General features: G+C 32.9%; 3 protein-coding genes across 3 annotated transcripts; 2 read left to right on the top strand and 1 right to left on the bottom strand.

Moving 5' to 3' along the window:
- The first annotated feature begins 1,466 nt into the window (after nt 1-1,466).
- On the top strand, nt 1,467-3,261 carry LOC107897250 (protein LIGHT-DEPENDENT SHORT HYPOCOTYLS 7). Its single transcript, XM_016822632.2, has 2 exons — nt 1,467-2,168; nt 3,023-3,261. The coding sequence occupies exon 1, from the start codon at nt 1,619-1,621 to the stop codon at nt 2,162-2,164; it is 546 nt and encodes a 181-aa protein (XP_016678121.1). The 5' UTR covers nt 1,467-1,618; the 3' UTR covers nt 2,165-2,168; nt 3,023-3,261.
- Nucleotides 3,262-3,399: 138 nt separating this feature from the next.
- LOC121216804 (uncharacterized) lies at nt 3,400-6,404 on the top strand. The gene is made up of 2 exons (XM_041092215.1): nt 3,400-5,731; nt 5,825-6,404. The coding sequence occupies exons 1-2, from the start codon at nt 5,594-5,596 to the stop codon at nt 6,140-6,142; spliced, it is 456 nt and encodes a 151-aa protein (XP_040948149.1). The 5' UTR covers nt 3,400-5,593; the 3' UTR covers nt 6,143-6,404.
- A 2,503-nt stretch (nt 6,405-8,907) lies between these two features.
- On the bottom strand, nt 8,908-11,696 carry LOC107897251 (uroporphyrinogen decarboxylase 1, chloroplastic). The gene is made up of 6 exons (XM_016822633.2): nt 11,541-11,696; nt 11,297-11,445; nt 10,222-10,604; nt 9,853-10,137; nt 9,400-9,635; nt 8,908-9,301 (listed from the first exon to the last, which is right to left on the bottom strand). The coding sequence occupies exons 1-6, from the start codon at nt 11,561-11,563 to the stop codon at nt 9,133-9,135; spliced, it is 1,245 nt and encodes a 414-aa protein (XP_016678122.2). The 5' UTR covers nt 11,564-11,696; the 3' UTR covers nt 8,908-9,132.
- Nucleotides 11,697-20,784: the final 9,088 nt, after the last annotated feature.

Here is a 20,784-nt window from a genome sequence, read left to right as displayed (position 1 = left end):
ATCAACACTTTTTCACTATTCAATTGGTTAGGCGGAACTCCCCTATAAAAATCTCTAAATTTTAAACCACTTTAAATAATGTAAAATTTTAAATTTTGCATAAAGGAACACTTTTTTCATTCATGGGTGTAATTAGAGCCGTTCATGGATCGGGTTACCTGTCCAGGTTTGAACGTCCTCTTGAAATTTGAAAGAACTTGGGTAAAAATACTAGGCCCGAAAAATGGGTTTGGACAAAAAAAAAATTAAGCCCATTTAAAATATGGGTCGAGCTTAGGCTTGAACATTCAAGATTCGAGCCCGGCCCGGTGCGATCTATTTTTAAGTTTATAATACTTATATAATATTATTTTTATATATATTATGTAATTTAGAACACATTAAAAAAATAAATTTATACTAAATATGCAATACTACTCTAACGTAAACATTAAAATATTGTTAAGAAAATTATATAAAAAATTTCGATAAATAAAACATATATAAAATTATTAAATATTAAAATAATATAATATAAATATTTTTAAAAATATATATAAAAAAATAATATGAGCATATCCGAAATGGATTTGGGTTAGTCTTTTGTAAATATGAATGGATTTAGACAAAATTTAAAATCCATATTCTGAACCGAGCCAAACTTGAATAAAAATAAAATATATTACTATAATATTTAAACCCGACTTAAATCTAACCCGACCCAATCCGTGAACTGACTTAAAACAATGTGGTGACATGCGGTATACTTTTGCCAGTTGTTTTTTTTTTGTTCTTTATTCGCCTTACGGTATTATATGTTTGGCCGAAATGATGAAAAGGGTTCAATTTCGTCGTTGAAATTGGTAACATCATACTCAATTATTATAATCCTTTTCCCCTTTTCCGCTAAAGTACTAAATTACATCACCCCAACGTAGTTATTTGAATAATTGGGCTTTGTTTTATTTGTATCTATACATTATTTTTAGATTTAATTCAGAAAATAATTTTGAAATCCTAGATTAAATCCCAAAGGTGAGACTATATAATAATTAATAGGAACATAAAATAAAAATAAAGCCAGATTCTAACTGTATTATTCATGGATGAATTTGTCTTCTTGAAAAAGACCAAAAATCTAACAAAAATAATTGCTTTATGTATTTACTCTTTTATCTGTCCTTTTTCATCCAAAATGTGAGAGAATCAAAGAATAGTTTAATTTTCTGTAAGATAATAATACTTTTATGTTTGTTCAGAAGAAGAAAGAAAATATACTAAAACTTGGATGTCTCATGTAAGCTGTGACATGTGATTATAGGAAGAGAGTAATAAAATTAAACTTTTATATTTCTATATTAACCAACCTAATTAATTTTAATTTATTGATATTTTCATAAGTTTTAAATATATTTTTTATTTTTTAAAATTAATTGAATTTTGAGAAAAGAAAGTATATTAAAGAAGAAAATAATGTGATGGTAAGAAAAAGAAGAGCTAAAGCACTTTCAAAGGACCCACACATTGTCCCCTCAATTACCTCCATTGATGTGATCTTAATTTAGCCCCTCATATCTTCAAAATTTCTTTGTTTTCCATTTCCATCTCCCCTCTTCGCTCTTTCCAGGTGAAATCAATAATGATGTCAATCAACAAAGGCAAAGAAATAGCTGGAGGGTCTTCAAGACCAACCCCCGCCGGCGCTGGTGCTGATCAGCAAAGTCCGCCGGCTTTAAGCAGGTACGTGTCACAGAAGAGAAGGGATTGGAACACTTTCGGTCAGTACTTAAAGAACCAACGGCCACCGGTGGCACTTTCCCTGTGTAACGCGAATCATGTCCTTGATTTCCTTCGTTACCTAGATCAGTTTGGGAAGACTAAGGTGCACTTACAAGGTTGCATGTTCTTCGGCCAACCTGAACCGCCGGGACCATGTACGTGTCCTCTTAAACAAGCTTGGGGTAGCCTCGATGCTCTCATCGGTCGACTCCGAGCTGCTTACGAAGAGAACGGTGGGTTGCCGGAGACCAACCCTTTTGCAAGCGGTTCCATCCGGGTTTACCTTCGTGAAGTAAGGGATTCACAAGCTAAAGCTCGAGGGATTCCTTATAAAAAGAAAAAAAAGAAGAAAAGTCCATTGAAGTCCAATGAAGATACCTCAAGCTTCACTGTGCAGCAATCTTGATCTGGTAATTTATTTATTTATTTATTTCACTTCAATACTGCCATAGCTGAAAAATAAACTAAGCTTTTTAATAATCTTGACAATTTAGGCCACACATTTTTGTTTCCCACTGTTAAAAAAAAAACCCTAGAGCCTATGTTCATCAAAAACCCTAATTTTGTACAATAGTTTACTTTAAGAAGGACAAGACATAGTAAACAGTACTTAAGCAACTTTACCTTTAATTAAATAAACAAAACACTAGTTTTTCTTAATCTTTATTCCCTTTATTTACATGCAAAAATCCCAATATTATTTATTTTGCTAATTTAAAATAAATTCCCATTTTTTAATTATTCTCTCTGGTCCTTACAATCCTAAAGTAACATATATTATATAGAGAAAAAATTATATGAAACTGTGATTCTACGTCATTCTTACTCTTTTCAATAAGAGAATGACAAATCAATTTTTTTCTCTTAATTTTCAACAGTTTTTGTTGGATTTGAAATTTTTCAAGAGGAAGAAGGAAAAATTCGATTTCTCAATCTCCTATTAAAAAGGGATAAAGATAACGTGAAATAACAGTTTCATACAATCCATTCTCTGTTATATATGTATATATAAATATATTAATGTCCTTTTCATAATCTTAAGGAAAATATACTGTAAAACATTAATGTTCTTTAATAATAATAATTATATAAAACATTTAATTACTGTAAAAGCATCATAATTTATGGTTTTATGGTGTGAAATTGCCCCAAATTATTAACAAAATTCCACCAATATTTATATATCTTTTTCAAATATATCTCTAAAAGCCCAAAATTTTTCAAGTACTTTATATTTAAGTCTATTGATTTTGATTAATTTCAGGTCCTAAAATAAAATTGCAAGAGTTTGAATCAGTTTGCTTCATCTGCATTTCCTTGTTGGATCAGTCAAGATATTGGTACTTTTTATACATAGGTAGCTCATCAGCACTGTTGTTTATTGTTTTAAATGAGAATCAAAAAGTGTAGTTGAAGAGGGTAAGTAATTTTTTTTCTCAGTTATTTAGTATTTTGCAGAAGCAGTCAAATTTGCTCCATGAATGAAAAATTATATTTTTTTTACTTCAACTGTTCCATTTCTTTTAATGATTTCAGATAAAAAGTAGCATTTTACTGCTATGGAATCTTCCTTCAATATTTAGTACTAGGATGATAGTACCTTAAATTATTAGGAAAAAAACAAAATACATTGAGAGGTTAGCATTTCTAGGATGTACATATATATTGAATTTTTTAATTCTATAATAATTTTCTATTATGTATATTAAATAATCTAAAGATGGATTTGGATGGACGATGGGATGCGGTGTGGTGCGTTTAGTTTACTTTTTGTCTGATGCTACAGTATCGAATTCTATTGCCACTATTGTTTTTTCACAAACCGTAAGTAAATGCACCGCCTATCCAAACTCACCCCTAATTCTAGATCCATGAACATATTAATGAGTGGTATTGTACGATTGATTAAATATTAGGATTTAGGACTAATGGCAGTCAAATAATAACCCTATTTTTTTATATCTTTTTCTTGTTTCATAATTTCTAGTGGTATCCCCCACTTATATAGTATATTGTCCCATATCTTCATAATATTGTTTGATTTATATGGTACATCATCGGATTCCTCTTCAAAGTTAATAGCAAATTACATAATCTCCCCTCTTCCACTCAATGGTCAAGATTTCCTTTCCACCATTTTGATTTTTTTTTACATTGTAGTTAAATCTTGGAATTCACTATTTATGTTACTTTTTTGACATAATTATGTTTAAATTTTTATATACTTTTACGTAAATTTTAACGCATTAATAATTGGTTTTATACTATTTTTGACATATAATCATGTGCTATTTTTTCTTGTATGCAATCGTATTGTTACTGAAATTATTAGGTACGTCTAATCAAAACTCAGTAATGTCAAGATCCCTAGCTAGCTAAGCTTTGGCTCATATGCCGTTCTTGTTAATTTCCATTGATAAATGGTCGGATGCTTTCAACAAAAATCTTTAATCCACATATATAGACGGAAAATTGGGTTGAAGATTTTATTTGTTGCTCATATTTTCGAAGTACTTAAAGTTGTTCATATGCATTTCCAGTGATACTAGATACCTAGATTCATCATAATTATTCTGTTACAATTCTTTTATATGTATATTTTATTCATAACACTTTGCATACTGAGAAGTGATAGGGAATGTGAGTTCCTTCATTAAGGGATGGGTAAATATGAAAAAAGAAAAACCTCTAAAATTGTCAAATATGGATAGTTCTAAAAGGAGAAGTGATTTTTTTAATACAAAATTGGGTAAGGGATGAGTTTGTATTATTTAAATCTGCAGGTGGGTTTGGATGGGCGATTGGATGCATTACGGTGTGTTTAGTTTACTTTTTGTCTCACACTACAATATTGCTACAGTATCTAATCTCACCGCCACCGCTGTTTTTACACTAACCGCAGGTAAACGCACTGTCCATCCAAACCCACCCTACGTAAAAAAGGTGTTATTGTTCCATTTAAGTAATTTTTAAAAAAAAAATATTTTTATAGGCATGAATAGCTTATTATTTACACACTAGTCTATACCCCGAAGTATTCATATCTTATTATTTACAGCATCCTTACGTTTGATCTTTGCTCCTGACAAACTCAGCCTGATTATCTTATTAAGCCTATCAAAAACCACTTGTTCAGATGTAAATTGCATAATTCCTTGTTAGTCCTTTCTTGCCATATCAAGTTGATATAAGATCTCCAAGCCAGCCTTAAAACTATGGAAATTAGAGCTTTCCCTTTTAACTTCTTCATTGCCTATTCCAGCACATTATCTTTGTAGTGAGCATAGTCGCAGGACCTCCCCCCAAAGACTTTAAGAACTGACACTCAAAGAAGATATGGTCTCTAGTTGCTAAGATAGTGATAATAGCATTAACAAAAAGATAGAGACGATAGAAGAATTGTGAAGATGGAATTCAAAGAATTATCATTGACTTTCGATTAATTACTTTTGTTCCGTTTTGTAGAAGTATTGTTTTTTATACATGTTTTAATATGTAAGTTAGCAATAAACTAATTCAATTGGTAATATTTAGCCACTCCTATTATTTATTTTTTTAGTAAAGAGAAGTAAAATTTTTAATTTACTTTGAAGAGGTCTTATTTTCTACAAGAGTTTTTACTCATCTTTTTAATTTCAAGTTTAAATCTGTACTGTTGGCAATGCAAAGTGGCATATCTCACATTGGTTGAGGAAAGACTTATAAGAGAATTTAAATATAGTCTTGTCTCTTACCCTCATTGAGTAATTAGGACTAAAGGCTAAACACACACATTCCTGATCTCTCCAAGCTTGAGTCTCTCGACAAAACCAACTTCAGATGTTGGTCTCAAAGGATGGTTATATTTTTTGAGCAACTTGAAGTTAACTACGTCCTCTTCATTCCATCTATCGCCAAGGAAGCTAGAGATTCTGCTACCATTCCCAGAGATTCGGACATCAATGCCATAACAAAAGACAAAGACAATAGAATGGTAAGATGTCACATGTTAAGTCACGTGGCTAACAATCTTTTCGATCTATTTGTTAGGAATAAATCAACCAAATCCATTTGGGATACCTTGCAGAAGAAGTACAGAGGTGATGATGCTGGAATAAAAAATTATGTCATTGGAGAGTGGCTCAAATTCCATATGACTGATGATAAGCCAATAACGGATCAAGTAGATGCCTATAAGAAGTTAGTTTCCGACATCCTAGTTGAAGGGATGCAAATGTGCGAAATTCTCCAAATAAACGTCTTAATTGAAAAGTTGTCGAAATCTTGGTACGACTATCGCAATCTCCTGAAGCATAAAAAGCGGAACATTTCGTCGAAGGAACTGATTTCCTATACGAAGATTGAGGAAGCCAATCATTTTAAAGATAAGGCTTTATTTACTTGAAGTGAATTTCATTTAAATGTTAATCTAGTGGAATCTGGTTCTAGTTCATATTTTAACCAAGTCAAAAAGGAGTGAAAACTCAAAGAAGATTAGAAAAGCCCAGAACAAGAAGGCTATCAACTTCAAGAAACCAATGAAGAATAAAAAAATCCAACAAATCTATCAATTGCTACGTGTATAGCAAAGTTGGAGACAAAGCATACAAATGAAATCAACTTACATTTTAAAATGAGAAAACCCAAAATGGGATTTTGTATCCCAACTTACGGGACATGATTTTTTCATTTTGATTAACTCAAAATGAGAAAACCTCTTCATTAAAAATTCAATTTAGATAGGATTGTTTTCAATACCATCAAATAACATCGTGCGAAAGGGATCGCATTTTAAATTTTCTTCGGATTCTCAATTTTTGACGTCAAGACATTAAGTAATCAACTAGGTATCAATTTTGGGTGTTATGAGAGTGTTAATCCTTACTCATATGTAACCGACTCCCGAACCTATTTCTCAAATTTTTTAGACCAAAAATTGTCGTTTTAGTAAAATTAACATTTTTATTAAAATGATTAAATTCCGAGTTGATCCGATCACACCTAATAAAAAAATTGATGGCGACTTCATTTTCATTTTAAAAATAAAAAATCGATTTAAAAAAAGATTTTGACAATTATGTTTAAATTTTTTTTCTTATATTCATATAGCTTTTGACAAATTAATAGTTTGGATTATACAGATTAGTATTTAGTATGCTTTGTGTATTCATGTCATACTTTAGTTATTTTTTAATGTCTTTTCATCATGTAGAATGTGAAATTTGCAGCACTAAGCTTTGCAGAGAAATGAAAATATGGGTATAAGATAGAATCGTAGTAAGCTTATAACGGGAAGAGTTAACTATAGTTTGTTTAGTATACAGTTTGTTAGTGCGAACTTCATGCAGGTTAAAAATCTGTTTGGAAAGCAACGATCAAAAGAAAAAAAATATCTGTTTGGAAAGTAAGAAAACTTGCATTGATTAATTTATTCAAATGCTCTTTAAAGTTTCAATTTTTTTTTATCCTAGAATTTTAATATGAAATGCATATTTCAGTAGAAATAAAACAAATGGATGTCAATTGAATTTCCATTGAAACATTTGTGATTAATTGGATTCAGACTTGAAAAGTAAGCGATAGTTACTCCTAGATTTAGTTATGGGTCAAACTATCAATTAGATCTGGTTATGGGTTGGGTATTCGTTCAAACTTGAAGGCCCGCCCGAAACTTGAGAGTATTTGGGAAAAATTTTAAGCCTGAAAATTGAGCTTGGGCAAAAAAATAAAGCTTGTTTAAAATATGGATTGAACTTGGACTTGAACACTCGTCCTGTTTTTAAGTTTATAATATTTTATATTATATTTATATATTATATAATTTATAACACATTAAAAAAATATTGTAATGTAAGTATTAAAATAATATTAAAATTGACTATATAAAAAATATCAATAAATAAAAAATATTAAATTAAAATAATATAAAAATTTTAAAAATAATATGGACAGGCTTAAAATGAATTTGAGCTAATCTTTTACAAATATGAAGGGGTTTCAACAAAATTTTAGCATTATATTTCAAGTCAGACTTGGGCAAGTATAAAGTATATTAATATCATACTTAGACCCGACCTGAACTCAACCCAACCCGACCCACGAGCACCTCTAATTTCAAGTCCTCTATTATCATCATATTGAGAAAGGATTATATGAAACAAGTGCGCCATGTCATCCTATATCTCTTTCCAATCATTTAATGACATTTCATCAAATATTTTCTTGTTATTAATACATAATTTTGGTATTTTTTAAACCTGAACCTAGAACTCCAAACTTTAAACCCTCAAATTTTGAGTTTGTAGTCTAAGGTTCAAGGTTTCAGGTTTCAAGTTCGAGGTTCGAATTCAAGGTTCAAGATATGGAGTCCAGGGTTCAGGTTAAAAAAATTACAAAAATTATGTATCAACAACAAAAAAAAATGTTGAAATGTCATTAAATAATTAAAAAGAAATATAAAATGACGTAACACCACCATAATTGCTGAAATGTCATTAAATAAATAGAAATGAATATAAGATAACCGGGTGCCCCTATTTCTTACAATCTTTTCTATACAACATTATAAATGAAAAAAATATGTGACTTGATTGGCAAGAAATATTTTTAATTTTTTTAAAAAAATTATATTTAAAATTTGGTGTTGATGGATTCTCTTTTAATAAAATAATCTCTAATGTTCAATAGGTAATAATCTCTTTTTGCTCAAATCATGATCAATGATAAAATTTTAAGGAAAATAAGCTAAAAGAAAATATTTTTTAAAAAACATCTAAAAGTCTTATTAAAAGAAAATATCTAAAAGTGAAATATATATTTATTTCAATTATAATTCCTTCAACAATCTAGAGTTCTAAGGGCTACTCACTTTGTATCTTAACACCCGCATGCATGAATGCGAGTTAAAAAAAACATAAAATAAATAAATACACTCATGTTAGAGGCATACCCACCCATGACTATATAGCATACCTGCATTCAGGTAATGTATGAACGGGGAAAATCTACCATTGAGTGAAATGATTGCACTACATATATAAATACCTGTTTGTGATCCCTATATCCAAGTTTCTGCTCGTCACTTCGAAGCTCTCGAACAACACTTCCGATCATATCCTCTCCCAACCAGGTTAAAGGGGGAAAAACTCGAATAAATACTCGGACTTCATGTACATAACAAAAATCAGGATATATATTCATCCCCAACATTTAGTACTGGCACAACAGAAATACCTACCGGCTTATCCACATGCATGTACAAGAAGGATACCCCAGTCAGCCCCTTTTAGAAAATGGAACTTGATTGGAGATTGTGAGATCGTGATGCGAGGATAAGATATCAACTTAGTCAATTCATAGAAAAATATCAAAGGATTTTGCTTAACCATAATGTTCTCAAACTAACAATTTAGATTCCTCCATCGAATGATTTTGGGATGAACCGTCATAGTTCAAGCTTTTTGAGACGTCAAAGAAATGTGCAACAGCTTCTTCAGGTGTCCCAACTAGAACTCCATGACCCAAGTTAAGAATGTGACCGCATGGTCCTGCACACTTAACGACCCTGAAAAATAGATTGCACTAGTTTAAACACTGAACCGATGGGGCCGATTTTCTTACACCGGCCATAACGAAAATCAAACACAGTTTGAAATGACAAACCTTTGAATTTCTTTTGTCACTGCAGAAAGTGGAGAAAACAAGTAAGCAGGGTCGACATTTCCCTGCACACTGATATCGCTACCCAAACGCTTCCTTGCATCAGCCATATCCACTGTCCAGTCAAGTCCAATCACATCAACCCCAGTTCCTTTCATGCGTTCAAGGAGGCCACCGTTACCGTTAATGTAGAGAACAAGAGGTGTTTTAGGGCATTTATTTCGTACTACACTCACAATCTGCAATTGATGGAACCCAATAAATGAGTACAAGGGTCAAATTAAACGGTATAACAACATATTATCTGAGGCAAATTTTCTCAAACCACCAAATAGGAGTTGATTGCATGTAGTAACTAGTGATTGAAGAGACAATTACCTATTGAAGACAAAAGTATGCATAGTTTCATTATTTTCATGACAAAAGTAACAAGATCTGCTGTAAGTTCTAAATTACCTCAGTTATGTAAGGCTTTGACCATTGCTCCCACATGTCAGGTGGTAGTTGCCCACCCCAAGAATCAAATATTTGTATGCAATGTGCTCCAGACTCCACTTGGTAAATAATGTATTCGGATATTGCCTTTGTTAAATGAGAAAGAAGAGTCCTCAATAAATTCGGTGCTGTATGGCACATACTCTTTATGGTTGTATAAGTTCGGGTTGTACCTCCCTCTACTATATATGTGGCGATCGTCCAAGGTGCTCCAACAAAACCTAGTACCGCTGCATGACCTCCAACCTACATAAAGAAAGAAGGTACAATAAAAAATGCAAATTATATTAATCAGAACTCTAGCTATAACCCATTAAAAAGAAGAATCACCTCCTGGCGCAAAATCTTAAGTGATTCTCCAACAAAGTGTAGCATTTCCAAGTCAATTGGATGCAATGCCTTCAAATCGTCCTCAGAGCGAATTGGTGACTGAATAACAGGGCCGCTTACTTCTTCAATGTCAAATGGGACCCCAAATGCAGGCAGTGGAGTAAGTATATCGGAGAAAATTATCACTCCATCAGGACGGAAAGCTTCCCAAGGCTGCAGAGAAATTTCCACAATGAGATCAGTTGTCTCGGACCTCTCTCTGAAGGATGGGTGTTTCTCGGCAAGCTTTCTGTAAACAGCCATATACCTTCCTGCCTGCCGCATCATCCATGCAGGAGGTCGACTTACAGGATCTCCTCTCGCAGCCTTAACCAACAATGGATCTAAATAAAAGATGAATGGAGAAACGGAGCATAAGTTTATAATACCTCTGAAGGCCAAAGACAAGAATGTTGTTGCCATCACTAGCATACCAACATCAATAACAAATTCCTTTTCCACTAGCAAGGAGAAATAATAGTCAAATTCATACAGGTTACACAAAAGTTCACAGCTTTTAGAACTAAGAACATTCATCATATTATCATCTCTTCAAAAAATAAAAATATGTAAAACATTACCTTAATAAAATTAGATATTAAAGCTCAAGAGCTAACTTTTAGATCCTAAACCAAGGCGTACCAATACCCCATCCATGCTTCAACCATTACATTACTCAAAGAAATAAGCTTATACAAAGAATGTAATCCATTTCCAGTCTGGCCTGGCCTCATCTTCCAACCATGTTGGCATATTCAGAACAAACAGTCTTCATTATCCAAATAGAACCTTGACCACATTTCCACCATAAGGTGCCAATTCTAGCTTCTCACAGAATGCATTCAAGTCTAAATCAAAATTCTCCTTATTACTACCTTTATAATATTCACTAAACACCCAAAATATTCTAATAAAACCAATGCAATGAATAAACAGATGACAACCCATTTTAAATCAGTCCCCAAACATAAGAAACCCAGACAACCAAACTAAAAGGGGGAAAAGAAAAACAAAGAGATGGAACAATGAACTATACCAGTAGAAGAGCAAGCTATAGAAAACTTCTTAATTTTTGTTCTTTTGGGGGATGAAACAAAAGCTCCAGGGAACTTGTTATTTTCAGTAGTCTGAAAACCCAACTGCACTATCAAGCTTGATGATTTAACACCCAAGGAACTGCAAGCACTGCATTTCAAAGAGTAAAGAAGAAAAAAGAATTAGGAAAAAAAAACCTAAACAGTTGAAATCCATTTCTTTTCCGTATTGAAAGGGATTTTGACCTTGTTAGTGAAGAGAAGCTCATTTTTCTTTTTAACTATTGTTTCCGGGAAGAATTTGGGACAGATTTTGCGAGTTTAGGCGAAGTGCTCTCTGTTTTTGTTGACTCTGTTTTCTTATCTCTGAAAAGAGATCGATGGTTCGACTTGGGTATAGCAAGTTAAGTTGATGGTTGTGATCTTGCCACGTCGGAACACTGGATAAAACAGGGCCCTACATCGAGCTCCCTTTTAATTTCCTTTCTGTTTGGGTACAACTTAGAAAAACTTAAGGCAAACAACAACTTTCATCCTCTTATAAATTTTGTTTTTTCGATTTAGTCACTACATTTTTATTAACACCATTTTCACCATACAAACATTTAATTTTATTAACACTATTTTCACTAATCGGGATGCCAATGGAATAAATTTGCATAATAATAAAAACACAACTTACAAAGGACCAATTCAAAAACCAAAACAAATTGCAGAATCATGTCTAGGTTTGTACAAACAATTGATAGAAGCAGATGCACCGACAGGGATGAATTAGGTTCACCACTATCAATAATAACCATTACATAAAAATTATACATCATTCATACCAAAATAATCAATTTTTTTATATTTTATTTATTATTGAATGGGATAAATACAAAATTTATACATGAATTTTGGTCTAATGTGTAATTTGACACATAAACTTTGATTTGGTACAATTATATACATAAAAATTAAATTGTGGTTCATATGTATACACGAAACTTTGATTTTAATTCATTTATACATATTTAAATAAATGAATACATACATTTATTTTTATATTGGATTAATATAATTTTTTTGTATGTAATATATCAACGTAAATTGGTGCTAATTAGATAATATTGTTATTGAATCGTGAAAATTGAATCAAATCAAATTTTCATGTAAAAAATCTCATAAAATCAAAGTTCATGTATAACATTACACATTAGACCAAAGCTCATGTATAGTATTGATATTGATCTCTTTTTGAATTAATTGTACATTTTTTGAAATTTTTATGTATTTATATATATATTGGATTCTTTAGAATCAATTTCAGATTGACACAACTTGTAAATGTCGAAGGCTAAATCTTTTAGAATTATGACTAAATTGGCATAATATATAAAAGTTAAGGCTACTATTATTATGCTAATTAAAAGAAGGTCACATCAACTTCCATATAAGTGACCAAAAATCTAATGTCGAAAACGTGGGTAATCAAATTGTAACTTTTCGTATTTAAGTTACTAAAATAAAAACTTAAGTTTACCCAATAAAAAAATAGATGAGCTCTCAAGCTATAATTTCACAAAAACCTATGAGATCCAAATGATGATTGGTCATGTAATGATGGTTGACGAAAGGGTCAAGGAGTGTGTATTGCCGAGAGTGAGAGAGGTTCTACTTGTTTCTTGAAAAAAATTGTTGATTTTTTTATATATAAGATCAAATTAATAGAATGTGTAAATTTTATAGTACTAAATTAATTATTAGGCCAATAAAAAAATCTCAAGCTAGTTTTTCATCACTCATCTAATAATTAAGATGAGAATTTTTAAAATATTTAATTTCAAAAAATTAAATGGTTAAATAAAAAATAATTTAATAATTAGATAATTATTTTTGTAATTTACTTGAAAAAAACTCACATTTTTTATTTAGAATAAGAAATTAATAAGATGAATTTTATGTAGGGACAGACAAACTAAAATTAACTTAATTTAAAAATAGTTTTAACTTACTTCCAAAAAAAAAACTTTTAACTCGAAATGTTTTTCAAAATTTTTTATGTGTAAGGGCCGGACCCCCTAAAATGAAAAAAAAATTCATTTAGGTTCTTTATAATTTGTAAAATTTTAAATTAGTAATAATAAAATTGCACTTAACCTCCCAGAAATGAAAAGAATTTGATTTAACACTCTAAAAATTATAAAGATATAGACTATTAAAATGGTGAATTGTATTTTTACTATTGTAAAACTATACAATTTAATTCCATCCCCCTAAAAAAATTTGGTTTTGCCCTTGTATGTATACTTTAATTATTGAATAATTATACATGAAAATTAATAGTAAAAAAATATGTACTCAACATTGCTAATATAAGTTTGCCCCCTAAGTCATATTTCTAGATTTGTGTAACACCCCGAATTTCTTAATTATGAAATGTTATGTCATATAAGTTAAATAAAAGTGGTTGGGTGTTGTGATTATGCGTGTGAGATTTGGTGTTTGAGTCTTTCCTTTAGAATTTTGTTAATTTTTTGTTCTATTCCTATCTTTGTTTAGTTGGATTAAATCTTATTTCAAGGCAAATTATGTTAAAATGAGTTTACTGGTTTAATGGTAAGGTGCTTTTGAGTTACTCTTTCTTGTGTTCAAATCTTATTGTGTGCTATTGGAAAATAGTTTTTGCTCTATTTTTCCTCACCACTTCAACCATTCAACTATTTTCCCTTTTTGCACGGTTTTTTTTTTGAATTTTTATTTTATTTTGTTTCCTCCTTCCCTTGTCACATTCTACTTCTTTTCTCTTCTTGATTACTTTGAGTCCTTTTTCTTTATTTATTTCGCTATTCTATTTATTACCTTTAAGTGATTGTGGGTTGTGTCGTTGAAATCTTCGGTGGTTTTTGTAAATACAATCAAGCATAAGTGTTGTCGTTTATTATTTTTGTTGCTATTGAAATTAATTTCATTGTTGGGCCAAGATATGTGTTGGTTGGGTGTAATTTTGATTCTTGTTGTGATTAAACATTTTCGTGGTTCGTGGTTAGGCGAAGGAAATGATAATCGTGCCCCACCAACGGAGTAAGTTTCGTGTTGAACGTCGTTTTTAGTGGTATGTACTCAAATTTTGCCTTAGGGATTTAAAATTTGGCTATAAAGAATGTGGTTTTTTTATTATTTGTTATTGGAAATTTTGATTGAATGAATGATTCTAGGATTCTTGAGTTCTCGATTGTGAGGTTAATTGGAATTACTTTCAGGTGTGTGATCTAACCTAAAAAACTCATCGGAAATTTAGAAAAAAAAATTACAAAACTAGGTTGTTTTTCGAAATTGCCCAATGTCACACGACCATGTGGTAGGCTATGTGACAGACCGTGAGCACCACATGGCTATGTGGTAGGCCGTGTGTCAGGCCGTGCGGAGCACACGGTCATGTGTTTTTTTGCAACCTGTGTGTCTTGGCCTTGTGGAGCACAAGGCCGTGTAAAACTTTGCAGACAGTGTGGGTAGGCCGTGTAGAGCACACAGCCGTGTGTGTTTTTACAGCTTGTGTGTCTTAGCCATGTGGAGCACAAGGCCGTGTGAAACTTTACAGACCGTATGGGTAGTCCATATGGACAACACGCTAGCTTTTTGGGTCGTGTGGGACTTTATGGCCAATTTTTGGGCCCGATTAGGGGTCGTTTAAGGGACTCAGAACTTGGGTCTGTAGGCATCATATGGGTTTGGAAAAGCGTAAGTTTAGTACGTTAAAATTCATAGGTAAGCTTAGAGAGTATGTTAAGTAGGATATGTTACTGTTAAATCATATGCCATGTTGTGATCTGTATGAAAATATGTGTGTATGTATACCATACGATTTATGATATATGTATGTATGATGTATGATTGTGATATGCATGTGTTTTGGGGTGGGATATGATATGATGGAGGAAGTGTTATATGGCAGTTTTTACGCCAATTATGGCAGCTAGACCGCAAGTTTTTGACTTGCAGCTCAACTGCATATTTATGAGTGGCACACTGCCATAAATCAGTGTGATTGGATGAATGGACTCCTGTAGTCCTATATGGTGTGATTGACTAGTCGGAGATGGTGTGTAGCGAATGGGGGTAGGACATGTAATGATATGATATAATATGATATGATATGATTTGGTATGATATGATATGATATGATATGTTATGATACGTTATGATATGATAAGATATGACTAGTATGAAACCTGATGCGATATGAAATATTAAAATATATTATATGATTCAAATTTTGATATGCTATGACACATTCTGTTGTATACATATACTTGTACTAAAATTGTGGGCCAAATCACACACTGGGCTTAAAGCTCACTCTTTGTTTGCTTCGTTTCAAGTGATCCTCCGACGTAGGATTGGACGACGACTTTGGAGCTCGGATTTTAGTATTTCAGTTTAAGTATGAATTAGATTCTCTTTTGTTATACGAACTTTTTATGGACTTTTCAGACATTTTTTACTTTTAATCTTGGTTGGGACTGTAAGGCACAATTTTAGCCCAGGCCCATGCAGATTAAATAAACAAAAAAATAAAAACCAAAACAATAAACAATGTCAAGTTTTTACAAACCCAAAATCAGCACAGCCCAGTAAACTAAACCCTATTAACCTAGCTCAAACCTAAACCCAACTACATCTAGCCCAACTATCATACAACCCAAAACATAAAAGGAACCAGAAACCTTAGCAGCAATGGCAAGCCTCTAGCGTCGCAGCCACCAGGGCTTTCCCTCGGCCTAACGCGCGCCTCCGTACGTGCCACGTCCACCCTCTGTACGCCGTACCTGCAAACAGAGCAAACAACGCAATAGAAAACAAAAAAATTGTATTTTCATTTTTTATTTTGTTCATTTTTTCGGCCTAAAAACAAAAGGTGAAACTTTTGTAATCGGTTACACACGCATTCACAGAGATTGAATACAAAAAAAAAACCAAATATTTAGAAAAATTGAAAAGTGAGTAGATTTTTTTTCTTCTTTTCTTCCTTTTCTGTTATTGGCTCTTTTGTTCCTTATTCAATACAATAATAGAAGATTAGAAAGCAAAGAGCGTACCTGGTGATCGATCTTTTGCTCCCTCCATCGCAATCGGAGGCGGGCAAGGAATCGGGGCCTCCAAACGTTGGTTGGCTGAGTGGCACTGAGGACCATTAGGGTTCTTCAGTTTTTTTATAGAAAAATGATAGGAGGCTGTTAGTTTAGGTTTTAATTTAGCTTATATATTGCGAAAGAAATGACACCGTTTTAAGCATGCTTCAGTAGCCTTAAAAATGATGCCGTTTGGAAGCTCAGACCCGATGATCCGATTTGACCCGGGGAGGATCCGCGTGTTTTGTTTCAATGGCTTATTTGCGTGTTTGGTTCTTCTGCTTTTTGATTTACTTCAGTTTAACCCTTTTGTTTTTTTTTAATTTTTGCCACATAATTCGATCCTGCTTGCAATTTCGTCCTTCTGTAAGTTGAGGGGACAAACGTTTGAAACGACGCCGTTTCCAATGATCTGACTTGATTGCCATGTGGGACTTGTGTGTTTAATTTCGGTGCTAGTCACTCTGATTTTAAATGAATTTCAATTCGGTCCTTTTCATTTCATTTTATTGTACGTTTTACCCCTAAATTTCTGTTTTAATTCCAAATTAGTAATTTGTTTTGTTACTTTTGCTACTAAAATAAGTACTTTAATATTAGTTTATCATTATTACTACTACCATTATTATTATTATTTTTAATTTTTTTCCTTTCTTTTTTTTTCAATTTACCTACCTGTTTTTATATACATTATTTTATTTTACTACGTAATATTATTTTAAGTTTCCCATATATCATTATTTAATTTCATAATGTATTATTATATATATATTTATGAGTCTAACATAGTTGGTGCACATTGTTATGATTTTATTTAGAATATATTCTTAATATTTATATATATATTGTTTATTTTAAAACTTTTATAGATATATTTATTGATTGTTTGACATTCATTAGTATACGTTTTAGCTTACGAGCAATCATTTCGTGTTGTACATTTTTATTCAATCGTTGTTTATTCGTGCAAAAGATTACGCTTAATACCATTTAAGTACTTAAATCATTTTATTCTGAAAATTTTCAAAATACTTGGTGTTCACGATTCTCGAGAAGGTCATGTCCTAACTTACTGGGCTTCGATTCTTTTCGTCGAATTTAGATAGCTAAGTATTTCTTTTTCAATAAAACCATACAATTTTAAATAAAAGTTCTTTGGGATTTCAAGATGTTGGATCCTAACTCACTGGATATGACATTCTGCTATCTCAAATTAAGGATTTTTTAAAAAATAAAGGCAATATTCGATATTTAGGATTTTTGGGAAATTGAACCCTAACTTATTGGGTTTTGATTTTTCATTTGACCCAAAAAAAACTGAATATCCTTTTCAAATTTTAATGCTTGACTTTTAAAAATCCAAAGACAACTTAATTTTGAAGATTAGAAATGGTGCGCCCTAACTCACTGGGTGTGACATTTTATTTCTTTGAAATAAGAGTGTTTTATTATTTTAATTCATTCAAGTTAAAAAGATCGTATTTTAAAATCTTTTCAAAATTTCGATACTAAGACATTAAACAATCAATTCGGTACCAATTTTGGGCGTTACAAGAGTGCTGACCCTTCCTCGCGCGTAATCGACTCCCGAACCTATTTTCTCAAATTTCGCAGACCAAAATCATTTTCAAGGTGAGCCGATCACACCTCAAATAAAGGTCGGTGGCGACTCCCATTTTCGGTTTTTAAGCTGACAACTAAACTTTTTTGTTTTCAAAAAGTGGTTTCGACAGCTTAGCGACTCCACTGGGGACTTTAGAGAGTCAAGCCGTAAAATGGATTGTTTTCTGTCTTGTTGTTGAAAATTGAAGATTGATTTTAAAAATTATGATCCTCTCTTTGCATGTGTTTGTACGATTATTGTAAATTGTGTTTTTATACTTTGGCATTATATAGCATAAAGACTATTTAGTCTTACCTTTTTTAAGTGGGAGTGAGAAGCTACTCCTTCGTGAGGTTTTCACCTCTGTGCGGGATAGTGGATCACTTTCAGGATACATCCGTACCTATGTCTTCGTGAGATTTTCATCTCCAGCAGCCATAAGGAAATGTATTCCCCTGAACCGAACTCGGTCTGCATGAGCCTATAATGGGTGAAGATTGAGGAATCTGCTGGTTCGGGTACCTTGTCTTTAGAACAAAACCCCATGTAGTGGACTTAGAAGCTTAACCTAGTTAGAACCTTTCCAACCTCTAGTGTTTGCCCAGATAGGTGCTTGTTTTCTTATACTTGCTTTTAATTTTATTTTATGTTGTACTGACTTGTTTGTGTTTTGTTGATATTTTTGCATGTCACTGCATATTTCAAAGAGTGCCGATTCAAGTTCAGTTACTAAATTAGAAAAAAATTGTCATGGCAAACGAATTTCTTGATGAGGTGGAGGATAATGCCATTGTCCGTATATGGTCAGAGAAAGTGCAATTGGAAAAGTGAGACAGTCTAGCTAAGGGATATGTGTCAGAACTATGGGACTACACTCGCATTAGTGTGACGCAAAAGAGCTTGCGGGAGTTAAATGAGATATGGGATCGGTGGAATGATGAGACTAAGCAGTTGTTCTATTCTAATTATGGGGACTTGCCATATTTGCTAGACGTCAAGGTAGATGAGCAATTGTTTCGGGCTCTTGCTCAATATTGGAACCCTACATATAGCTGTTTTACTTTTGGGAATGTTGATTTTGTGCCTACAGTGGAGGAATATACAACTTTACTACATTGTCCAAGGCTTCAGGTGGATAAAGCATATTCCAGAGTCGCGTATGTCCCAGCGTTTTGGAAGAAATTGATGAACATTACTGGAATGAGTGAGCAGTGGATCACGGCTAGGATCAAGCAGAAGGGTGAGTGTAAATGTATTCCATGGAAGAATTTGCGAGACTTGATTCTAGCGCATCCGGATGGGAAAAAGAATGTTGATGTGTTTGCTTTGAGTATCTACGGGTTGCTGATCTTCCTTATGGCACTGGGGCATGTTGATGAGGCGGTTTCAAATCTTTTTGACCGATTGGATAAAGGGGTTATGCCTGTTCCTGAGATTTTGGCTGAAACGTTTAGATCTTTGAACGCATGTAGGCCAGCTGGCGAGGGCAGATTTATAGGTTGTGCACAGTTGTTACTAGCTTGGTTTCATAGTCATTTTTGGAAGGTCGACAAGATTTCGTATCAGGTTTTCTCTGAACATTACTCCCCGTTAAAAGATATAATGGCTACGCCAAGAAGGGACGACATATCGGAAGAAAATTGGATAGCGATTCTCTAAAATCTTCAAGAGGAAGATGTAGAATGGAGAGCTTATTGGTTGATTCCTGACAGAATTCTTTACCGTTGCGGAAGCTTTGATTGGGTTCCGTTGCTGGAAATTTGGGGAGCTATGGGGTATGCACCTGTGCTTGTACTAAGACAGTACGATTCAAGGCAGTTTGTGCCGGCAACGCATGGTTTAGCTCAATGTGAGTTCTCGTACCGAGGAGATAATTACAAGAAGAAGGTAAAAGAAATTTCTCAACTTGGAATCAGGCTCGTAGGATGAAAATGATATCTGTGGGCTTAATGGCGACTCCTGAGTATGGTGAGTGGCGAAGCAAGAGAGTTAATGATAATATTCCGGAGTTAAATTCAGAAGGTGCTCGACCAATGGAAGAATACTTGCAAGTGATTCGATCAGAGTTGAAGATTATAAAACAAGATTTTAAAAGAAAAAATTTAGAGCTTGAAAAGAAAATAGAGCGGTTGGAAGAAAAAAAGATGCATCTGAGGTTAGATGCTGATGTTCAAAAGTTAAAGGCTGAAAAGCTAAGGAAAGGAAAGAATAAGGTAGAAGAGGACTTAGATAGTCTAAAGACAGATTACAAGAAGTTGCGGCTATCGATGAGAACTACTGGGCTGGGAAAGACTTCAGAGCAATGGCGACAGGAGATCCAGGAAGAAAGAAATAAAGCTAGTTGATGGAAAAGAAAGTCTCAGGAGACTCAAGTGCAAAAAGAGGCTCTAGAACGACAGATGTTAGAAATTCAAAATCATCAAGAGAAACTGAAAGCTAGAATAGCAAAGCTTGAGAGATTCCTTACTCTGTATAGAAGTCGTAATTCTGTGGTAGAATTAAAAGCAAGCCTGTGCAAGGTTGAAGAAATGAAAAAAAGGATAGAAGAATTAGAGTATGCATTACAAAGCTATGAGCACATGATTAAATTCTTGGATGGAAGTGAAGAGCATTGGACAGAGCAACTTTATCACTCGCAGAGTCAAATCCAGAACAGAGATTACATTATGGGCAGGGCTATGGCTCAGATTCGGGAGGTAGCTGATCATTTGCAAACAATGGCAATTTAGGCTGACGTGTTAAGCGTGCAGTGTGAGCTGGAATCAGATTGGGG

Source organism: Gossypium hirsutum, chromosome D05 (genome assembly GCF_007990345.1).
Source record: "Gossypium hirsutum isolate 1008001.06 chromosome D05, Gossypium_hirsutum_v2.1, whole genome shotgun sequence".
Lineage (NCBI taxonomy): Eukaryota > Viridiplantae > Streptophyta > Magnoliopsida > Malvales > Malvaceae > Gossypium > Gossypium hirsutum.
The sequence above is the reverse complement of the archived record's forward strand: the minus strand, read 5'-3'. Positions and strand labels throughout refer to the sequence as shown.